At 54.8% G+C, this 18,984-nt stretch overlaps 1 protein-coding gene across 1 annotated transcript; it reads left to right on the forward strand.

The window, feature by feature from the left end:
• Positions 1-14,099: 14,099 nt before the first annotated feature.
• Positions 14,100-15,077, forward strand: MAS1 (MAS1 proto-oncogene, G protein-coupled receptor; the record flags this gene model as incomplete). Its single annotated transcript, XM_081140180.1, has 1 exon — positions 14,100-15,077. The coding sequence occupies one exon, from the start codon at positions 14,100-14,102 to the stop codon at positions 15,075-15,077; it is 978 nt and encodes a 325-aa protein (XP_080996306.1).
• Between the last annotated feature and the right edge of the window lie 3,907 nt (positions 15,078-18,984).

Consider the following 18,984-nt stretch of genomic DNA (forward strand, 5'->3'; position numbering starts at 1 on the left):
CATCTACGTCGTTTATTATGAACATTTAAGTCATCTCAAATGTTTAGTGTAACTAAGGGTAAAAGCAAAGTGGTTAATATTTATGGTGGTCAGTTCTCTCCCAGCTTTGCCGGCTGCCGCCCTCCTATTCCTGTAGCGACGGAGCCGCCGTGGGAACAGGCCTGAGTTCCCACTCGTCTGGGCGGAAAGGAGGCCCCGTGGTAGGTGGGGAGGCAGGGTGGGGACGGCCGGGACTTCTGAGGGAAGAGCAGTGGCCGGTCCACCTTTGTCCACCCTGGTGAGGTGGGCAGCGCCCAGTACCCGCTTGGACCTTGGGGACAATTCAAGGAGAGGGGGAGGGAGGGCGGTGGAAGCGGTGTGGGTGGGGTCCGAGCACTCCTGTTATCTGGAGACGAAGGGATTTCCTCAAAACCCCTGTGAGTGCTGCCTCAGACTCGAGTTTCTCACTCACTGACTTTGTAAAACAGCTGTTTAACTAACTTGGGGTCTGCCCGGGTAAAGGAAGCTTCCCTGTTTTGGGGGTGGGGAACTCCCCTAAAATAACAATTCAAGAGAGAAAAACACAACTTCCTACAGAAGCTGGGAAACAGAATAATCATTAGAATGATTTTTTAAAATTTATTGTCAAAAGTATTACAGATGTCCCTCCCCCCCCATTGACCCCCTTCACCCCCAGGTTTCCGCCACACTATTGCCTGTGTCCATGGGTTATGGGTTATGCTGAACGATTTCCATTCTTTGAAAACCTAACTCACCACTTGATAGCACCAAGAAACAGGAAACCCTGAGCCTCTCCTTGTCCCTGGTGGAGTCATTTAAAACTGTACTCTCCCCACATGTGGGGGATGGGTGCTGCTTTTTGAACTAAGGGTGATGTATTTTTGTTCTGGGGAGAGCTCATCACCTCATTGCCCAGCCTGTAGTTTAAAAGAGTTTACAGAATGATCCTGGAGACATTGAGCAGGCTTCCTGGGGACCGGGAGGTGGGCTGCAAATGTCTATAGGCCTCGCCTGGGGGACTGAAGCCTCAGTGTCTATTTTAAGACAGACTGGACTGAGGGGCTGATGCCGCCCATGAAGTCCCTGTGGGAGCTGGGCATGGGGCCTGGGGAAGGAGGGAGACACGACACCATGCTCAGACCCCAGGGGGTAGATAGCCCAGGGGGTGTAAGAACCTGCAGGAGAGGTGGCCCTAATCTACTTCCTGCCTGGGACCCTGGGTGGAGGGGTCAGGATGTGGCCAGGGAGGGGTAGGCTGGTGGGGTGATCACTTCTTTGGGCAGGGCTGAGAACAAGCACTTTTATTATTGCTGGGGATAAAGGTAGAATGTAGTGAGGAGATGTCCCAGAGCCAGGCTGAAGAGGCCCAGAGGCCAGCAGCTTGGTGATAGCTGGGGGAGGCCTGTGTCGGTGGTAGGGATCCAACTCCATGTGGACCCTGAGGCCTCCCTTCCTCGGTGCTGCTCCTAGCAAGGCTGAGCTGCAGGATGCTGAGGCCAAAGGGACTCCACTGATGGCCAACCTGGGCTCCAGGATGTCCCATGGGCCTTGCTGACCCTTCCTTTGTCTGCAGGAGGCCAGGACATGCCACCAGCCATCCTTCCTGCCCTCCCTCCCACTTCAGACAGGGTCAAACTGGCTCTGAGGTCTGGCAGCTCTCCAGCCTGTTGGTTTCTCCCCTTTTTCTCACAGGTGGTCCCCTAATGCTGGCCATGTGCATTAATCCTACCTTCTTGTTTCTCCCCGGAGGACTGGCTCACACGCCCCCTCAGGCCGTGATGTCCCATGAGCCAGACATAGAAGGACAAATACTGCACGGGCCCACCTACAGAGGTGCACAGAGGAGTGAGCTCAGGGGCAGAGGCAGATTCCAGGGCAGCGGGCTGGGGAGGGAGGCTGGGGAGTCGCGTTTACTGGGGCCAGAGTGTCAGTTTGGGAAGATGGAAAAGTTCTGGAGATGATGGTGGAGATGGCTGCACAGTGTCACGGTTGTGTCGTGGGTGTACTTAACGCGTTAAACTGCACACTTGATGGTTAAAATGGTAGAGTTTATGTCATGTATGTTTTACCACAAAAATGCAAGCTACCAAACTGTTAAAGTTCACCCTGTCCTTCGACCTTGACAAACATATACCTTTGTACAATCAGAAGACCAGGTTTCAGTCAGAATTCTTGGACAACTTGGAGTCCCGGTCTGGAAAATAGCCACGTGGGAGAGCCAGCCGTTGGCCTCTGCCCAACCCTCTCCTCCTCCTGAGCTTGGCCCTGTCCCTCACCACGAGGGCCTCACTCACACCCTTGGCCCAGGGGTATCTGTGGGCAACCAGTTACCCTCAGGGGCCAGGCCCTGGGAGCAGGCTCAGTGCTATTTGGTCCAGAGAACCACGGCCCTGGGCTCCCAGAGCATGACCTCCAGGGAGAGGGCCGCAGGCTGTGGGCAGGCTCATGTCCAGGTGCTATGGACTTAGGTGGGCGGGACATGAGGGGGGTGGGGCTCAGGGATACCTGCTGCCTGTGCTGAGGGTGGGGGAGGGCTGGTGTGTGTGTTCCCCCGCGGTCCAGTTGGCTCTGACTCCTGGTGACCTATGAAGGACACGTGCCATTAAAACCTAACACAGACCTTTGTCTCTCCTCTTGGACACCCAGAACGGGGGGCCCCTCCCCACCTTATGACAGTCTCCCTCTCCCAGCCTCCCTTCCTGTGGGATGTTGGCACGGCCAGCCAGGTGTGCCTGGTCCTGACTTTGCCTCAACCGCTGGTGACAAGGGAGCAGGGACACTGAGAATCCTCTCCGGTGGGGGTTAGGGAGATGGAGCACCCAACGCAGCAGGACCAGAGCTAAGGGTGCCCGGGGTGCTCGGTGCCAGTGGCAGCGAGGGGGCGGTTCATCCCTCCGTGGCCCCTGGCTTGGCGGAGGCAGCAGCAGCGTCCTGATGGAGCTAATCTGCCGCACAGTTTTAGCGTCGTGCAGTTGTTTTTGGCATCCTAGCTTAGCCTGGATTTTTTTGTCCTGGAGAGTCCTTGAGCTAGCGGGTAGGCTTTTAATAAATCCCCCTTCCACTCAAGTTAGCGGGAGTCTGTTTCTGTTGTTTGCACTTAAAACCCTAACTGATACGGGTCCCTTGGCCCAAGTAGAGTTTTGGGCCAGGAATACCTGCAAAGTACCTTCTGTGTTGTTTTAGATGAAGTATATTAGATTATTGATTCCAAAAGTGTTCCTGAAAACCAGATGGAAAGAAGGGCATGTCCCCCTAGTGCCTCACCAGGAGGTCACGGTTCGATTCCCGGTCAGGGCACAGCCCGGGTTGCGGACTTGATCCCCAGTCCGGGGCGTGCAGGAGGCAGCCGATCAATGACTCTCATCATTGATGTTTCTATCTCTCCCTTCCTCTCTCTAAAATCAATAAAAACATTTTAAAAAATATAGTATTTTAAAAAATGGTTAAAATTGTAAATTTTAGGGTATGTGTTTTAACATAAAAAAATGACATATAAAATGTCCTCCAAAGAGCAGGTTTTGTGTATCTGAGTCTGTGAGAGCGAGACTTGAAGCCTACGTCAAGTTGGATTTCCCACTCTCCACGCTGGCCCCTAGAGACTGGTATCTCCTGAAACCAGGAGGATGGGCCGTCTTTGTGGCCCCCCCACGTAACCGCTCACAGGATCAGACAGAGGCTGGGGTCCGAGGTGGACGGCCACGTTAGCTGACTTCAGGATTCAGTGCGGATGGCGCCGCAGCAATGAAAACGGGGTGCTCGTCCTGCGGGTCCCATATACCACCCACCGAAAGTCTTCCCCAGAAAGGGGTCCAGAGGATTGGGGACCCAACTAGGCCAGCAGGTCTGGCTAAGGACTCAGGGCTGAGCGCCCCCACCCCCCCGAGGACCCCAGGCACCAGGCCGGGGATGGAGTAAGACAGAGGCCACGTTCTGAGCTGAGGGAAGTAGCACATGTCAAACATTTTTCTTATAAGTAGCCACGTGGTCCATTTCCAAAGGCAGGTGACCTATGTGTCTTGGGGCTTCCTGGCAGGGGAAGAAAACAGTTGCAACAGTCGCACACCTGTAGGCGCCCTTTTCCCACGAGGGCCCTGGCCGCTGCTGCTCCTGATGCGGAGCTCCGGGAGGGGGCGCGGAGCATGGGGGGGTGCGAGCCAGACCCCAGCAACACAGCTCTGATCTTTTACGTCTTTTTTCCGAGCCCCTGAAAGCGAGCTGATGCATATCTCCAAAGGATGGTTTAGAAAGTACAGTTGGATGAAGGGCCGACACAGCGCTGGCCAAGTACGCGGCTGTGCCCGGGGAATATTTAGAGCATGTAGAGGAATGGGCAGACTCCATGTCCCGAGGCAACACTCCAAAAATACTCTTTCTCACAACTGGACGTTTTTGTGGTGTTTGCACAAGAGGGAACGCGCGGTGACAATCTGGGTAAGGAATCCGGAGGCCGGTGTCTGCGCAGCCGAGGGGGTGCCGGCGCAGAGCGCAGGGAGACGTCGCGCTTGTTCAAGTGAAGGAACCTGCCCCTTCCCGGTGCCTGCGAGGGCGACCACCGCAGACCTGCTCCCGCGGCCCTCGGTGCACAGAGCCGTCTGTGATGAGGGACTGCTGGCCTCGTCTGGGGTCACTTCACATTCTCCCCATCTCTCTGTAAGATCTGGAAAAGTCTCCTTTCTGGCAGATTCTAAAAAGGGGGGGTGGGCTGGGGGCGAGCACTCGGGGGTGGGGACCCAGCCTCTCACAGCTGGGTCTAATCTGCAGCCCGGGTCCGTTTTGGACCCTTCCCAGGGTTTATCCAGGAGTCTATTGCTCCCTTAACTTCCACATGGGGCTGCTCCCCTGCCCCCCCGTCCCCCCCCCCCCCCGTTGTGCCTGCTGTGGTTTCTGCCCCACCAGGTGGGCCTATGTAGTTGTAGGAGAGGGACATGGGGAGAAAATGCCACTTCTCTTTAAGATTTGCTGTTTAAGCCCTGGTCGGTTTGCTCAGTGGTTAGAGTGTCCGCCTGCGGACTGAAGGGTCCCGGGTTCGATTCCTGCCAAGGGCACATACCCCAGCTGCAGGCTCCATCCCCGGCCCCGGTGGGTGCGAGAGCGAGAGGCAACCAATCGATGTGTCCCTCTCACGTGGATGTTTCTCTCTTCCTCCCTCCCCGCCTTCTACTCTCTCTGAAAAGCAATGGAAAAAACACCCTCGGGTGAGGGTTAAAAAAAAAATTGTTGTTTAAGAAAAGGGCACTGAAAGTGAATATCGTTCCTTGGGACAGACCCAACCAATCCTAGGACCGGGTAGGGTAGAGAAGCCTGGAGAAGATTCCCCAAGGCTGATGGGATTCAGGTCAGCTGGGAGAGTTCTGTTCTCAGGGTTTTATCTCAGCCGTTTATCTGACCAGTGAGATCTGAAGTCCCTCTTGCAGGACTGGGGGGCAGAGGGCGGGGCCAGCCCTGCTCTGAGACCCTGTCAATCAAACAGATGGGACAAAATATCACTCATCACTCCTGTCAAATTTGGAAGGCCAAATTTCTAGCATGCTGGAAGTTGTTCTGCTTCCAAATGGTGAATCTGGACAATTTGTACTATCTTAGTTGTCTGCCGTCGCGGGGATCTGCTGTTTCTCAGCCCCGACTGGAGCCTGGTGTCTTGCTATGAAAATGGGCCCTTGGACCTGCCGCACCCGTGGCCATTCTCTCAGTAGGAGTGGCCCAGGCCCTTGATATTCTAACTCTAACTTTCTAACACCAAGGGTAGTGCTGGGCTTTGTGAAGCGCTTAAAACCTTTCTCCCCGTAACCGTAGGCTCAGCACCTAGGGTGGAGAGAGCAGAGTTCCTTCCACATGAGGAATACATACGTTCTTGGCAGTGACCAGAATTCACTGGGCTTCCCTGGGCTTGGCCCTGAGTAAAGCTCCCGTGGCATTGAGAGGGTTAGGAACCCAAGAGTGAACTGGTGGAAGAAAAGAATTTTACCACTTGTGGGCCTACTTACGGGGTCTACCACTTATGAGGTCTACCTCTTATGGGGTCTACCACTCTGGGTCTATCCCATAGCCTTCTTCCTTGCCCCCATAAGGTCCTTCCCCAGGCCTCCTCCCCATGTTTCCTTGTTGTTTGAGGGGAGAAACGGGGATGTTGTTTCTCTAGGAAACTTTGGAAGGTGCGACTTGACTTGTGGAGGTGAAGCTAGAACCTCCTTCCACACTGGACTTTGGGGGCCACAGACATCATGTCCCCAGGCTGCGCTGGTTCTGTTACCCGCGCTCTGCCCACCTCCCTCCCCCAACGCTCCTTACCTCTCCAAAGAGGAGGACTGCTCACAAAGACAAGCCCGGCACAGAAATAGCCCGCCTATTTGTGGCTGAAGTGCAAGCAGTTTTATTTTTACAGGGAGTTGCTGTATTTTCTCTAAATCCAAATCATTATCTACCACAAATGAAACTCCAGCTCTATCCGCAATAATTCCTGCTTTTGTTAGTGGTGCCAATTAGTCACAAAACAATTGGCGCCGTCTTCCACCCCCTCAATCTGGAGGGAGAGCCCGTCTCTTCCAGGCTCCCCTGACTAGCCCCCCCCAGCCCCCCTACCTATACACCATCTGGCCAGTCCAGCTTCCTGGTGGCTCGTTCCCCGGTCACCTTGGGACTGATCAATTTCCAAATTGGGCAAGTTCTTCTCTGCCAGTATGCACAGACTTCTGTGTTCTGGTAGGAGCTGGAAAAAGCAAACTGGTGAGGCCCCGTGTCCTGTTGACTTAAACAGTGACGTTGGAGTCCTTCCCGTTGGTCACTCTGCTCAGGGTTTCACAGCCCCCACAGCGACCGGGTGAAATGCTCGTACTATCTGGACAGCCCTGAGCCTGAGAAGCAGCATGTGAGCAGGAGAGCCGAGCAGGTCCCCCTCTCCACCCTGCTGTCCTTCACCCCTCTTTCCCTTCAGGGGTCCCTTCCTTCCCAGCCCTGACTGTTCCTCCGGGCCTCCTCGTGCTTCCTCCCGTGAGCCTGGTGCCCTTGCCGTTTGCCTCAGGTGCTCCCGGTTTTCCGTCCAGCCCCTGACCGCCCTCCGGGGCCGCGCACCCCAGGAGCTACTCTTTTCCTCGCTGGAGCATCAGGACCAGGTACCAAGGGCGCTTGCGGCTTCCGGGCGGGGGCCGCCTGCTCTGGAGATTTGCTGCTCAGGCCCCGCCTGTCCGGCAGGTGCCCGGCTCTCTCCTTGCTTTGCCGGTGGTTGAAGGTCTGTAGGGGGTGTCCCCTGGGTCCCTGTCCCAGGTCGGCTTCCCGCAGGAGCAGCCTGGCTGGCCCTGGGCCCCGCGCTTATGGAAACAGTCCGAGGAGGGCTTCGAGCTCGGGTTCCCAAGTCCGCTTTCCCACAGAATCCGCAGCTGCCTTCTCACCCTGTTTTGATCTGATCAGTCCCAGGGGTCCGTGACTCCTTTGACACAGTAACCACGAAGGAATGGTTTTGAAAAGAAGAAATACTGCCACAAACGAGGGGGGTCTTCACCCGGGCCTTGGCTGGTCAGGCCTCCCGGAGCTCTCCCGCTCGGCCTTGGCGCCTTTACGTCGGGTCTGTGGAAAGAGGGGACAGGGGTCGGGGAAAGTAACCCGACCGCGTGGGTGAGCAGATGTGGCCACCAGAGCCAGCTGCCCCAGGGACGGTCTCCAAACCAGGCTGAGGTGCAGCCTGGGGTCGCCCACGGTGTCCCTCCGCCTCGGAGCCCACTCCCGGGCTTTCTGTCCCCTCCCTCGCATCGTCCTTACGCACAAGACTCTGCAGATGGGCTGTAGGAAGGGAACCGATACTTAATTATTGAACAGCGTGTCCCTCGCTGTGCAGGCATATACAAATGTCTCATTTAATAGCTACTTTTTGCAGTAATATGGTTAGCTCCATTTTGCAGGTGGCAAAACTGAGTCTCAGAGAGCTTGGCTGAGATCCCATGGCTAGTTACCGGCTGAGTCGGGAATCTGAGCTGGCTCCATCTTTCCAACACGTGACTTTGCCCTTCCATGGGACAGGTCTCTGGCTCCTCTCTCTCCTTAGCCCCACCTGGCCCTGGTGGTTCGAGGGGGTCAACCACCTCGCACGTTCACCACCTTGTTCCTGCCTGGGATCAGCGTGAAGATTTCACTCGAGTATGTCACTGAATGATGCTATTTGAACACAGCTCCTGCTGATAAGTGTGGGACCATCTGCCTGGCACATTCAGCTGTGGGGGAGCGGCTCCAATTCTTCCGAGAAGGGAGGCTGCAGCCATCCTCAGAGACGTTGGGACCAGAGACCCTGAGGCCGGCGGGGCGGCGGTGCCCCGGGGTGCGAAGGGACTGCCTCCCTGCTGCCGCCTCTGACCCTCCCTGAGCCACTGGAGCTAGTGAGTCTGCCCCAACTTTTTCACTGCTCAGCTGCCCCTGACAGCCAGAGCCAGACCCTCCCTCTTCAAAAAGCTATCGCCCGGGGGACTCTTTCTGTGCCAGTCGTTTTTAGTGTGTTAGACGTTTGTGTGTGTTGACAAAGACCTTTGTTTCTTCCTGCCCTTGTTTTGGAAAGTTTTCGTCTTTGCTGGGCTAACTGTCCCCAAGCAGTGCTTTTCAACTTCAGGGTTGAAACTTCTGTGTTAGCATTTTCTTTTTTTGACTCGTGATGGGGTGGGATCAATTTATAAATAAAGGAGCTGGGGATTGAGAGGACTGTTATCATACTTGATTTTGCTGGGGAAGTCGCTTGATTAGAAGCAGTCAGGCACGGCCAGAGGCAGGCTGGAGTGGTTTTCCTTTGCCTTTCCTTAGTGGGCACCACGTCGGCACTAGCCTCTGAGGCTTGCAGAGTCGGTGTGCTGCCCTTGGGCGGCCGGTGTCTATGGAAAGGACTCCGCTCAGCCTTGATCTTTGGTGTGAGTATCTCGGCAATATTTCCCAGGCAGGGTGGTGGGGGAAGGTGGGCAAAGTACAGGACGCTGTTCGATGCTATGTGGGCGGCAGTGAGAAGGTGGCGCCCAGCCTGCCTCTGGAGCAGGGCCTCTCAGCCTCACCCAGGACACTGGATCAGACAGCTCTTTGTTGTGGGGGCTGTTCTGTGTGTTGTAGGATGTCTAGCAGTATCCCTGCCCTTGACCCACTAGATGCCAGTAGCCCCCTCTTCTCAGTTGTGACAACCAAAATCCCCAGGAGTGCCAAATGTCCCCTAGGGGACAAAAATCACAGCCCCCCTTTTGAGACCAGGGCTCTAAGTCAGTCCTGCTGTGCACCTGGAGAGGGTGCAAGTTTCCGCCTCTCCATGCAGATGGCTCTAGTGTCAGGAAGATGGGGACGGGTGTTAAATACTGGACAGATGTTCCTGCCTAGCACATTCCCACCCGATCCCTTCCCTGCCATGGAAATTCCATCTCACAGATGGGTTTCTGTTTGTCCAGGTCACTGCACACACACACAGAGGAGCATTTGCCCTTTCTCTGGAGCCGTGTACCTGGAAGGTCCAGCCTAGGGTCAGGCCTCTCTCTCTGGTTGCCTAGGAACAAGACAATGTTTCAGATGGCCCCCCAGAACCCTAGTTTCCTTCCTTCCTTCCTTCCTTCCTTCCTTCCTTCCTTCCTTCCTTCCTTCCTTCCTTCCTTCCTTCCTTCCTTCCTTCCTTCCTTCCTTCCTTCCTTCCTTCCTTCCTTCCCTCCTTCCTGACGTGCTGGGCTGGGAATCCAGGACTGCGGGTAGGTGGTGGCCAACTAAATGGGGACCTAGAAAGAGATGTTCACTTCTCAGATCTCCTTAGAGATCTAAGCACAGGAAACGTCAGCAAGCACAAAGCCTTATACCTTAATAAGGCTGAAAAAAACAGAAAAAACAAAACTACCCCACATCTCTGCCTGCTTTGATTCCCCTTACTTTTCTGTCAGCCCTGCTGTCCCTCTGTCCCTCACTTCTGTGAGAGGTGAATGCAGGTAGCTTTCCAGGGCTCTGCAAAGCTCACCTCCTCAAATGTCTATGGAGACCTTGTGCTTGTTTCGTCTGTGAGCTGATTCACCGCCTCAGTTTGGCATTTCCCGGAGACTCATACCGACTAAGCGCTTTCCAACCTCTAGGTCTCCTTACACCCCAGCCCTTCAGAAACCCATGACACTGGCAGCCAAGCGAGGGAGCCGAGGTCAGCGGAGCCACACTGCTTTGCTCAGGGCTCACATCAGGGGTCAGTTAGATGGAAGGAGTGGCTTCGAGGCAGAGTGGCAGTCCCCTCCGCAGAGTCATTTGAACAATGTCACACCTCTCTTCTCAAACATCTCTCTTGCATGCAGGTGCCACACTGCCTAGGATCCTTTTGATTCTGGGGGGAGGGTGGTGGGCATTAAGTATACCCTCTGCCATGGTGAACCCGCCTCGCCCCCCAAAGCTGTGGGAGGTGTGGGAGCCTGAGCAGGTGAGGAGTGTGCGCAGGGGGGCATCCAGCGGGGTGAGGGTGGTGGTGAGGACACGGCGGGGCGAAGAGGGCGTCTGCGTGGTGGACAAAGGGACCTGGTTCCAGGTTCAGAGCTTCTGCTGGGTGAGGGGTGTGCCCCAGGGCAGGGGCACTGCATCGGTGGCCTGACAAGAGGAGGACACCTGTGCATGCGGTGGGGGATGGGCAGTGGCAGGCACAGGAGATGATCTACCTACAGGTGATTTGATCAACTAAGTAAATGTATGAGGGATCATGGAGCCAAGTGTCTCACCATCAGAGAAGGGGTTGCAAATATGGAGAAGAGTAAAACAATATTGAGCTCGGTATGTTGGTGTAAACCCGTTGGTTACCTAGATCTAGATGTATAGTATATCTATAGATATCACGTATTGAAGTGTAGATGTCAGTGTGTGTGTGTGTGTGGCTGTCCACTGAAAAGGCTTGGGAGCAGCGACACCCCCAGAGCAGTGGGCACACCTGGCACCCAGATCTTGGCTTCTAAATACCCTTCTCTACTGAAAGGAACTAGGGCTCCTTGGAGAAGTGGCTGGTCCTGGGGACTGGTGCAGGGAGCCTAGGAGATGAGCTGTGCCTGGCAGAACATCCAGAAGCAACTGGTATGTCCCAGGTTAGAAGATTATTAAAGGTAAATTATGGTTCATCTAAAGAGTGACTATTGGAGTCAGGTTTTTAAAGTATATGCTGACAAAGAATAGGTTTACAACACGCTATCAAATGAAAAAAAGCAGGGTACCAAAACTGATTATCAAAATGCAATTTCAACTTTTAAAAGATGTGTGTGAGACATAGAAGGACTAAAAGGAAATATTCCAAATGTTAAATGGGGTTAAACTTGAGTAGTGGTTTCATGTATGATTTATTTGTGAAAAAATTTCAAATTTCCTTCAGTGAACACATATGTACAGCAGGGCAGTTTAATCAGTACCTGTGGCTGCTTTATTTACAGCAGAATTTGAATGTAGAGAGCACATGGGACCCCGGTTATACACTGGACAAGTCCCAGTTAGAAATTAAACAAGTCTTTGGGGGAAAGAAATTCCCTATAACATCAGGGACTAGGATGCCTCCCATTCCTTAAGTGGAAAGCATTAGAAGTGCAGTAGATTGGAAAACATGTAACAGAGAGGCTATAAAAGGTAAGGGCTTAAAAATAGGATGGGGCCCCAGGGCAGAGTGTGAGCGCTCAGGAGCGAGAGGAGCTCCCAGCTCGGCGGCTTCCCCGCGTTAGCTGTGAATGCTGGGTCCCTCAGAGCTCTCTGGCTTCCACTTAGTGGTCTGTGAAGTGAAGGGTCTGATTAGACCAATGGATTCAGACTCTACGTGGGGCACTGGCTCAGCTCTCAGAGACAAGTGGGGACCTGCGCTCCTGCCTGGCTGGCTTTGTGCTCAGGATCCATGTGACCCCTCAGGCCCTGACCCCCTGCAGGGACCAGGGAGCACCAGGCACAGTGAAGGAGGAGTGGTGAGCCCCCCTGCAGCTGTGTGACCCAGTGGCTCTGAACTTGACCCCCTGATTAGTCCTTAGTTTTTCCTCTGTGAAGGGGGACAGTAACGCCTTCCTTATCGGCCCCCCCAAGCTGATTGGAGGAGGCAAGGCTGGCACAGAGAGGTCCCCCTACCGGAAAGTCCCGCACAGCGGCCTTCTCTGCTCCAACCCATTGCTTCCTCCCCAGAGATGCTCCTATGATGCTGCCAGTAGTGCTCACCAGTCGTGGTGCCGTTAGCTACTCAGCGTCCTGGACTCTGTCCCCAGCTGAGGTGTCCTGGGTCACACCACCGGGGAGGGGACTATCCTTCGCACCAGCCTGCTTGCTAGTCCAGGTTTCAGGCACAGCTGTACTGAGATCAAAACTTGGAGGCCTGCCCATGCCGGGGTTCTGCCGACTGCATCCCAGAAACATCTAATATCGTCAGAGACATTCAAGCTGCACAAAATATCACATCTATGTCCTGATTTGGGCAAAAGGCAGATATTCGCTAATTCATACTATTGTTTTGATCAACTTCTTAAAGGTTAATTATTTGCATATAATTAGGGACTGTGGTCTGCAAGGGCAAAGTTCAAAAAGCAAAGAACAAGTCCTGGCTCCACGGTTTGGTTTGGTTGGTTGGAGCATCATCCCGTGCACCAAAAGGCTGCGGGTTCAATTCCTGGTCGGGGCACATACCTAGGCTTCAGGTTCAATCCCCAGTCGGAGTGTGTTCGGGAGGCAACCGATGGATGTTTCTCTCTCTCTCTCCCTTCCTCTCTCTAAAATAAATAGAAACATATCTTCAGGTAAGGATTAAAAAGAAGCAGAAGAACAATATTTTAGCACTCCCAAAGAGTCTAGAAGGAAACACCAAGAACAGGTTGGAGTTGCAGCAAGGGAGATGCTCTCCAGCGGCCACTTCCCTTTTCCTCTCTCCAGTGGTGGAACTGGCATGTGTGTGTGTGTGTATATATATATGTATACACACACACACACACACACACACACACACACATATATATACACACACACACATATATACACACACACATGTATATGTTTGTTATACAAGAGGAAGGAGGGGCTGTGCAAATATTTATTTTGCATTTTGGAAAGTGTGAGGAAAGTTTCTGAGAATCTATGCTTTGCAGTCGAAAATATTGAGCATTTGTCTCGGTTTCAGGTGCGGACTTTGTTTAGCGTCTGCCGGTCGTGTGCCTGCATGGTCTGGCCTGAGGTTCGCGGGGGCGTGGACACACCTCGTTGTGAGCACCATCTGTCACAGGGCTGCTTTGCACAGCTCACTTAGTCTGAGTAGGTGCCCAGCTTTGTCACAGAACCGAGACCACGTGAAGTAAATGCCTTCTAATTGCTCACACCTTCAGAAATATTTGCGCGCTGTTGAGCATCATTTAGGGAGCTGTTTCCTCTCATTTACCTATTGCTTACGGCACTTTATGCCTTAAAAAAATGACAATAGCAGCATTGCCCAAGCATGTATTTTGTCATCACATTAAAAAAAAATGTTTTTATTGATTTTAGAGAGAGGAAGGGAGAGGGAGAGAGATAGAAACATCAATGATGAGAGAACCATTGATCGGCTGCCTCCTGCACGCCCCAGACTGGGGATGGAGCCCACAACCTGGGCATATGCCCTGACCGGGAATCAAACCGGGATCTCCTGGAGCCTATGTTGATGCTCAACTGCTGAGCCACACCGGCTGGGCTTGTCGTCACATTTTAATGTGAAGAACTTGGTTCCTCAGGCCAGGAGATGGAGGCACAGGAGATGACATGATTTTCCACTCAGAAGGCGTGGACCAGACCAGAAACGGACACCAGGAATCCTGACCCTCTTGCTTTGCTGGATGCCTCTGGCATGAGCCACATGCAAATAATAATGCAGAATTAAAGACTATTGGGGGATCAAAAACAATTATTAAATCAGTTCTCTCCCGGTGAAATGTCTCATTTATCATCCTTAGAAACAGAATTGCACAGTCTCTTAAACATTTTTTTCTATGAAGTTTACCTGTATGTAACCTTTTGTATGATCATAACCTGGGTCTGATTATAACACGAAGGCTATGATTCACAGTTGAAATTCTCCCTTTTACTCCAGTTCATCAATTTTCTTTTTTACTTATTTATAGAAAATTACCCGAAGAGCCGCAGGGCGAGGCCTCCTCATGGATGTGCCCAACGTCACGTCGTGTGTTGTGGAGGGCTCCGCGAACGCCTCGGCCGGCCCGAACGCCTCCTCCGGGGGCGCGCCCGAGGAAATCCCGGCCGTGCACTGGGTGATCATGAGCCTGTCCCCGCTGGGCTTCGTGGAGAACGGGGTCCTCCTCTGGTTCCTCTGCTTCCGGATGCGGAGAAACCCCTTCACCGTCTACATCACCCACCTGTCCATCGCCGACATCTCGCTGCTCTTTTGTATTTTTATTTTGACTGTCGACTATGCTTTGGACTGCGAGCTCTCTTCTGGCTACCAATACACGATCGTCACGTTATCGGCGACGTTCCTGTTTGGCTACAACACGGGCCTCTACCTGCTGACGGCCATCAGCGTGGAGAGGTGCCTGTCCGTCCTGTACCCCATCTGGTACCGATGTCATCGCCCCAAGCACCAGTCAGCGCTCATCTGCGCCCTGCTGTGGGCACTCTCCTGCCTAGTGACCACCATGGAATACGTCATGTGCATTGACGACGAAGGGCAGAGCCATTCTCAAGGTGACTGCAGGGCGGTGATCATCTTCATAGCCATTCTGAGCTTCCTGGTCTTCACCCCGCTCATGGTGGTGTCCAGCACCGTCCTGGTGGTCAAGATCCGGAAGAACACGTGGCCGTCCCAGTCCTCGAAGCTGTACATGGTCATCGCCATCACCGCTGTCATCTTCCTCATTTTCGCCATGCCCATGAGGCTCCTCTACCTGCTGTACTACGAGGACTGGTCGACGTTCGGGACCCTCCAGGGCATCTCCCTGCTCTTCTCCACCATCAACAGCAGCGCCAACCCTTTCATTTACTTCTTTGTGGGCAGCCGTCGGAAGAAGCGGTTCAAGGAGCCCCTAAAGGTGGTTCTGATCAGGGCTTTCAAAGATGAGATGCAGCCCCGGCGCCAGGAGGACAGTGGCAACCCCGTCACCATCGAGACCGTCGTCTGAGGACAAAAATGGTGGGACGCAGGTCATTTGTAGCCTGTGCTTGAAATACAACTGAAGTAGCTCCTAAGTGTGACACAGAAGGGCCCCCACCCGTGTGCGTGAGATGCTGATTAACCATGAGCTTGCACTCTCGGAGCGTATCTTCTGGAAATGCCTAAATACGAACCTCGTCATTTCTGTACCTGTCAAAAAAACTCTTCTGTTTCGCCTCAAGCTCTCCCCGAGAACTATAAAGGTTATTCTAGCAGGAAGGCCCGCAGATGTGGACAGGAAAAGGTACCACAGGCATCTGCTGGGACTTGAGGAAGTGGAGCACTGGGTTTGGGGTCAGGCTGACTGTCACTTGCTGGCCGTGGGACATCAGGCATGTGGTTTAGCCTCTCGGAGCCCTGTCGACTCACTTATGAAATGCCTGACAGTGTAGTCCCCTCCGGGCTCGCAGCGAGGGTGACATGGGGAGATAAGACATGCAAAGCCCTTGCCTGTTGTCAACGTTCCAGAAACGTCAGTCTCTCCCCAGTCCTTCAAGTGGAAGAAGAAACGCTCCCGTTCTGGGGAGCACACGCTGGCTGTCATGCTCCAGTGCTTTCGGATGGTTCCAAATGTGGAGTGTGGATTTACGGTCTTCTTTCTGACACGCGTGAGTGCTTTCCACGGCAAAGGCCGCTGCAGAAAGGCCCGCAGAGGTTACAATATCCACGCGGCCACGCGGCAGAGCATCGTTCCAGGTTGTGAACGAAAACTCTGGGCCACCAGTCGAGGGGTTGCTCGTGGCCCCCCTTCCCTCTGCGGGAATGATTAGTGTCGTGAAAGTCTGGTTCGACGTGCTTTGCTTGTCATCGGTTTTCACGATTGGAACTTAATTCCAGATTCATTGCGTTTTCGGAACCCCGCTCCCCGTGAAGAGGCGGGTTATTTATGGCAGCCTCGGAGTTGTCGCCCGCAGCCGGTGCCCGTCTCTGGCTCTCCGGGCCTCCGCTCCTCCTGAGCGCATCTCTGCGTGTCCTTCCCGAAGGGGGCTGGGCGGTAGGGGCTGGTGGCAGCGTGGCCACGTCTCGGAGGGAACTTGGCAGGACTTGCTCAGCGTCTTAGTGTCTTACGCTCGCCTGCCGTGACTCAGGTCTGTGACTTCGGCAGCATGTCCCGGGTTTCAGCTGGGACCCTGTCACGGCCCGTGGATTACGTCGCTGTGCTAGTTTCCCGCTGCCTCCTCCGGGCGCCCGTGAAAACGGCGATGCTTCGTGTGGCTCTGTGGGGAGCACCGTGCTCATGCCCTTTCCTGTTTGTTTTAACTTCTCCGAAGCGCCGAGAAGTCGTGGTGAAGCGGTTCCCTTTGCCGCCTGCCCTCTCCATCCGCTTACCTTTCCTTTCAGAAGGAAACTGTCTCCTGTGAGTTCGGGGGCAGCTTCCCGGTGCAGAGATGCCAGCCTTCCCCTCGGTTGCCGGTGGGGGGCAGCCTCCCGGTGCAGAGATGCCAGCCTTCCCCTCGGGTGCCGGCGGGGGGCAGCCTCCCGGTGCAGAGATGCCAGCCTTCCCCTCGGGTGCCGGCGGGGGGCAGCCTCCCGGTGCAGAGATGCCAGCCTTCCCCTCGGGTGCTGGCGGGGGGCAGCCTCCCGGTGCAGAGATGCCAGCCTTCCCCTCGGGTGCCAGAGGGGGGCAGCTTCCCGGTGCAGAGATGCCAGCCTTCCCCTCGGGTGCCGGCGGGGGGCAGCCTCCGGGTGCAGAGATGCCAGCCTTCCCCTCGGGTGCCGGCGGGGGGCAGCCTCCCGGTGCAGAGATGCCAGCCTTCCCCTCGGGTGCTGGCGGGGGGCAGCCTCCCGGTGCAGAGATGCCAGCCTTCCCCTCGGGTGCCGGCGGCTTTTCAGTGGGGGACGACATCTGATTCAGAAACGAGGCGGCTTGCTCTCTGCAGCCCCAGATGGGTGTGGAGCGGTGACATTTAGAATGATCCTGTTTGTGACTGGAAACAGAGTCTTCGCTGGGAATGCGGAGAAGATGGGGATCAGAGTGCTGACCTCTGCCGCCGTCTCCGCGAGGCTGCGCTGGCCGCGTGGTCAGTGAGAAAGCGATCAGCCTCCTCTCGTCTCAGAGGGACCCCGGTGAGAAGAAGAATTACAGACTCTTAGGAACAAGGGAAATTCGATGAACTAATGGGAAGCTCCCATTAATGGCCCTTCTGCAGATAAAGTGGGGAAACCGAATGTGTTCATGAATATAAAAATTCTTCTAACCGTTTAAAGAGTCATGATTTGCAAAGAGGTAGGATTCGGGGTTTGGCAGTGTTGTAAGGACAAATTCCTCTCTTATTTCACCTAAATTCATCCCCCAAAGTAAAGCATAAGGTAAAACTAAACCGGGAACACTTAAGTAAACGAGCCCGTGTGGAGAGCAGACTAGAGGATGTACGCTCACTGGGAATTTGGACGGTGCGCCCGAGCATCGCAGGTTAGGGGTGCCGTGTCTGAGCATTCCCTGGGCCTGACGCCTGTCCCCGATGACGGGGAAGGCCTGTAGCATTCATGATAAAATATTCGTGGGTGGCCTCCTCCGCCAAGCTCCCGGATGTGGACAAGGCCCAGAGGAGCGGTGGACGCCGCTGGGCCGGGGTAGGCGGGGAGACCACGCAGGCACCTACTGCTCCCAGCGGCAGACAGATCCGCGCCAGGAGAGTGCCATGAACACGCTGTGTGCAGTCAAGAGGGAGGTGAAATCACATCCTTTGTAGTAAAAAGGGAATGTTGCGTGGAGGTGCCCTTCGGTTGAGGCTGAAGAGGGAGAGGGTTCCGGGCAGGGGACAGGCCCGAGTGAAGTCAAGGACGAGCCAGCCCCAGAGGAGCAAGTCGGCCTCTCCCTTCCGTGCACTGGCTGCCGCAGACGCCCCGAGACCGCGGGGTCCTGCTCGCCGCCCTCCTCTGCCTCTGCTGCTGTCGTCTTTGGCCTTCTGGCCCACGTTCTTCACGTCCTCTGACATGTGGCTCCTGGCCCCTGTCCCCAGCCGCTGTCACTGTCACCCAGCCTTGCCGAGGCAGCCGTTCTAGCTTATCTCCACCAGCCCTGCACTCGCCCCGTCCCTGCGTCAACTCTGCGGACCCTCGGCCTCTCTCCTTCCTGAGCTACACTCCGAGCCGTATTGCAACTGATTTCAGAGAGAGAGAGAGAGAGAGAAACACCAATGACTCTCTCCTCATTGGTGTCATGCTTCATCCTGTCCCACCTTCTCAGAGTCTTCTCCTCTCTTCCATTGTCCCCCCTGCTGCTCCCCTCAATGGCCACGTTTTCTGTGACTCAGTGGCTGGGCCTCTGCTCGCTGCTTCCGCCCACTCTCCCCGGGGTCCTGATCCATAATCACTTACACTTTAGTGACCCTCAACACTACACCAGCTGACCATGACCCTTTGCTGTGCTGTATCCCCCGGATGTCCTGGGGGTCCTTATAGCCACCCACCTGAAGGACATCTGATTGCTGCCCTGCAAACACCTCGGATGCACCTGCCCAGGTCCCCGCCATTCCTCCTGTGTTCCTTTCTCAGCGAATGACACCGCTAGTCACCTGTTCCCCAGACGATGGGATTCTCTTGGCATAGGTTCCCTTCCCTTGTTTTATTTAGTCTGGCAAATTCCATTCATCCGTCTAGTCCAGCTCACACGGGAGCCCCTCAGGAGCCCCTTCCTGGAATCGCCATTTCACACCCTGTCTTCCAGCATCTCTTCTCCGCCCTCACTCTCGCTGATGGCTCGCTTCCCTTTTCAGGAGAATGGCGGCAGCCAGAAGAAACCTCCCGCCCCCGACCAGCATCCTCTCTGCTGACCCACCGCATCCCCGCGCCCGGGGGCGTCCCTCGTTTCCTGGCTGCGGTGAGCCCCCAGCTGCGCGCCAGGCCCGCCCCGGCGCCTGCTCCAGGATGTT

The sequence above is a fragment of the Miniopterus schreibersii genome, assembly GCF_964146895.1.
Source record: "Miniopterus schreibersii genome assembly, chromosome: 6".
NCBI classification, from domain to species: Eukaryota; Metazoa; Chordata; class Mammalia; order Chiroptera; family Miniopteridae; genus Miniopterus; species Miniopterus schreibersii.